The 4,579-nt window shown below is 51.0% G+C and overlaps 1 gene segment (V, D, J or C); it reads right to left on the reverse strand.

Moving 5' to 3' along the window:
* Positions 1-942: 942 nt before the first annotated feature.
* Positions 943-3,128, reverse strand: LOC100676739 (T cell receptor beta variable 6-1-like). The segment is given in 2 exon segments: positions 943-2,885; positions 2,986-3,128. Coding segments are annotated over 2 exon segments (654 nt in total).
* Positions 3,129-4,579: the final 1,451 nt, after the last annotated feature.

A 4,579-nucleotide genomic window follows, 5' to 3' on the forward strand; every position in this document is an offset into this window, starting at 1 on the left:
TAGACCATGGTTCTCAGTGGTTTGGCAGAAGTTATGTAATTATCCTCCATTTTGTGATCTGATGGGAGCAGCCAATCAGTTGGAAGGACAGTTTCTCTGGGTGTGTGGCCTGCATCCAATATATATGGATGTTCTGGCAAAGCTCCTACTCTCTCTCAATCCTGCACTTATCTCATGATTGAACTCCACTTCCTGCAGAAGCCTACAACCTGCCACCTACCCCACAGATTTTGGACTCACCAGCTCCTGCAACCAAGTGAGTCAGGGGAAGCCTCCTCCTTGACACCTGACTGGTGGATTTGGGGCTTGCCAGCCTCCACAATATTGTGAGCCCTTCCTCAAAATAAACCTTTCTGTATAAATCTATGCATACACTTCACTGGTTTTGCTCCTCTAGAAAACCCAGCCTAAAGCACCCTAACTCTATTATTTCAAGTTACCATGTTTAACATCCCTATTCTACTTAAATTCTATGGCATATCTGACAGTTATTGTCTAACTGGGATTTTCTCCCCTTAAAACTGTGTTCTGAAAGTGAGAGGGATAGACCTGGGGATACAAGGAAATAATATTTAGTCTAAAACAGGAAGAAAAACACAGAACCTGAGAGTAGGATTTCTTTCTACGTCAATTACTGAAGACACACAAAAATGCCCTACCCTGGCCACACATGAGATATCAAGGTAACTCGAGTAAACCAGCTCAGCAGAGGACTGAGCAGACAATTCTGTTACCATCTAATGATTTCCATCCACCCCCCTACAGCCACAGCACTTCAGGAGTTCACCTGTGGTCGGGCCTCCTCCTACACAAAGGTCAGCTGATGTCCTAGTCTACTGCTTTTCCTGGGGAGTGGAAGACAGAGGAAGGCTCTGCTCAGTCTTCTAGGAGCAGAAAGGAGAGAGGAGAAATATGTGGTTTGTGCACAGGAAGGAGGTGGCCATGCCGTGCTGTGGCTAAGCTGCAGGCACAGAGGTACACGTTCAAGTCCCCTGGCTCCACAGGCTGTATCCTCAGTGTGGAGGACGACCCATCAATCCTCTCCAGGGAGAACCGAGCCTCAGGCATCCCCACTTGTCTACTGCATCACTGTTTCAGACATTGTTTCAAAGCACCAGGCTCTGCCCAGGGCCTGTTGGCTCCAGTAAAGGCGGTTGTGTCCCACAACTGGATCACTTCTGAGGGCTATGGCCTGGTCTCTCCTTATGACCGTGTGCCTGGGGGCCTGTGAAACTGCAGCAAAATGTGACCTGAGGAGACAGATGCTGGGAAAAGGATGGGGACAGTGATGGGAATCATCAGACAGACACACACACCATATATGTTCACATACACACACTCACACATACTCCATCCACACTCTAGAACTACCTGGCATGCAAGGGCTCACCTGCCCCCAGGAGGCAGAGGGCCACCCAACAGGGGAGCCTGGAGGACGTGGTGGTTCAGACAAGACCGTGGGATTTCCTGGTTCAGGGTCTTTGTGAACACGAGCAGAGGAGGGAGTGTCCTTTTCCCCAAAAGGCAGACGACGTCACTGTCTCATCAGTCCCCGCACCCTCAGGATCATGGGACCATATTATAACACATATGGATGGATGACCGATTTGAATGTGTATAAGCTCCTTTTTAAAAACATCACCCCATGGGTGCTGAACCAGGGCTCCAGGGCTGTCTGGACAGGGAGACCCCAACCATGTCTATAAGCACATCTTCTCTCTTACCACTTGCCCCGTTTGCCAGGCACGTTCATTGTGACGCACCTCCAGCAGCACAAATCTCCGACCAAGGACGATCCCATGGGCCAGGTGTCTGTGTCTGCCACAGCACCTCCACCCTCCTGGCCACACTGCTCAGAATCTCCATCCTTAGGTAAAGCGGGTGCTGGGGCCTGACTCGGCTGGGCCAGGACGAGTTTGAAGTCACTGGCATATCCAGGGACACAGGAGAGGAAGTGATGCCTGGGCCAGTGTCTGAGTCTGGAGCTCCTATTCCTTCTTCTGGTCAAAGACCTACATCACCTGTGTTCTCTCATCTCTATGAAGGACTCTGTCTCCATGGCCCACAGCAAAGCCCTGCCACTCAAGTCTCCGTGCCACAGAAAGGGCTCCTCTCATCCTCTTTATGGAAGGAAACTCAGCCTCATCATCCAGAAACACCAGTGTGTAATATGCTCTAGAGTGTCTCCCTGTGCTTCCAGAACTCGTGGGGCTGTTACACGGGGTTCAACTCCTCATTTCACTGCTAGGAGAACGCACTGGTGTTCCATGGTGACTAAAATATGTCCACTTTCATTAACTGGATAGTATAGTTACAAACTCCCTTTCCCTCAGGGGAAGCGTGGGAGCAGGGTTGGAGAAGGCCTAGCATTTGGGAGCCAGGTGAGAGGCTCAGGGACAGGACACACTGCAGCTCTGTGCATTTCCCATCACTAGGTCCTGGCCGGCTGAGAGGGGCCTGGAGGTGGACCTCAGCAGGTACAGATATCCCTGAACCTGACGCCCCAACTCGGAGGTCCCCAGGCTGAGTAGGCTTTGAGGGCCTCCTGAGCCCTTTTTGTGCAGGGCTGAGATGGCCGTGCAGTACTGTGGAGGCACTGCTGGCACAGAAGTACACAGCTGTCTGTGAGGGGACTGCCGACTTCACCGTGAGTGGGAAGTGCTCCTTTTTTGATCTGGAGACATTGTACCCATCTGGGATGTCACCTTTCTTGGTATCATCTACATTGGTAGAGTAGTGGATCAGCCGCAGGCCCAGTCCCGGGTCTTGTCGGTACCAGTACATGGAGTAGTGGTTCATGTCCTGGGCACACTGCAGAGTCACATTCCCTCCTGTCCTTGTGATCTGGTGCCTCGGGGTCTGGGTGACGGCAGCATCCATGTGCCCTGTAGGGATAGAGACCAAAGCTGGTGCTGAGGCCACAGAAAAAGCCTGGGGCAGGATTGGGAAATTCCAGGATAAGGGAGGCTCCTGCCCAGGACCCACCTGCCCCCAGGACAGCCAGGACCACAGTGCACAGGAGACGCATGGCAGGAACGGACTCTGGAGGGGTCCTCTGAGATGTCACCCTCCTGTCCCAGCCTGGCCCCAGAGCAGCCTGCCCCAGTGGCCACACCCTTTCCCCCCTCCCTACAAACCTCAAGTCAAAAACAAACATGCATCCAGCAGCTCAGAGTGGGAGGAATGCAGTCCTCTGATTTGCACAAGTCTTATCATCATTTTTTTTTTTATGATGAGATGAGTCTTTTCTGGCTTCCCACAAACAGTTTGTGGAATTCCTCCTTGACTCACTGGCTTTTATTTACCTAACTATCCCTGCAGTCCAGAGGTCAGGGGAGATGTTTTGTGCTTCCTGGTGCCATTTATGACTCATGTGTCCCAGATATTCCTTCAAGAGTCCTTTTCTCATTTGCTTGGTTGCTCAAACACCTGTTAACACCTTCCACCTGCAAAGACGCTCTTTGGAGTCCGGGGTCCAGATCCCAGGGTACCTCTTCAACCAGCATTCAGGAAGGTTTCACTCAGTTCCTTATCCATTCACCGACTGGTGGGACACCTGCCCACACCTAGCTAGATACATCCGGGCACCTGCTTCCTGGGTGTGGTCGGCAGGAGAACGCTCCCAAACATGTGCACGTCCCAGTCCCTGGAGCCTGTGAATTTATTAGATTTCATGGCAGGGGATTAAGGCTGTAGAGGGAATTAAGGCTGGTATTCAGTGGACTGAGTCCCTGGGGGTGCAAATGATTAACACACTCAGCTGCTAACCAAAAGGTTGGAGGTTTGAGTGCACCCAGAGGTGCCCCACAAGAAAGGCCTGACGATCTGCTTCTGGAAAGTCAGCCTTTGAAAACCCCATAGAGCAGTTCTACGCTGACACACTTGGGGTCGCTATGAGTCAGAGTCAACTTGAAAATGGATGGTAACTTTTGAAATCGCCCATAAGTGTTTTCTTCCGGAACCTTCTCCAGGGAGCAGAGCTGGACCCTGCATGCACAGTAGTGCCCTGACCACCTGCATTCCGTAATTGGCCTGTGGCTCATGAGACAGAAGGTTCCACAGAAACAGGCAGATGTTTAAGGTCAATATTGTACATTTAGCATTGCAGACCCTGGAACCCCGAAACGAGAAACAGGCTTAAGTCATTTTAAGTTCCCTTTCCTATTTCATGTGATCCCAAATCTTGTACAAAGTAAAGGGTACAAGAATGTGGGTTAAATAAAGTAAAATGACTAATGAATGCCAACTCTTTACGTCCTCTCTCTCCTGGTAGGCTGCACCATGAACAGGAAGATTCTTTAGCAAATCTGCCACCCCCACCCCTTGTGCATCGAGGAAGGCACTGCTGGAACACCCCTACTCACACAAACCCAACAAAACCAGGTACCAATGAGTCAACTCCAACTCGTGCCGACTCCATGCGTGTCAGAGTGTAACTGTGCTCCTTACGGTTTTCAGTGGATGATTTTTCTGAAGGAGATGGCCAGGCCTTTCTTTTGAGGCACCTCTGAATGGACTGGAACCTCCAACCTTTCTGTTAGCAGCTGAGCTCTGTCATTGTTTGTACCACCCAGGGACA

Source organism: Loxodonta africana, chromosome 8 (assembly GCF_030014295.1).
Source record: "Loxodonta africana isolate mLoxAfr1 chromosome 8, mLoxAfr1.hap2, whole genome shotgun sequence".
Classification (NCBI taxonomy): domain Eukaryota; kingdom Metazoa; phylum Chordata; class Mammalia; order Proboscidea; family Elephantidae; genus Loxodonta; species Loxodonta africana.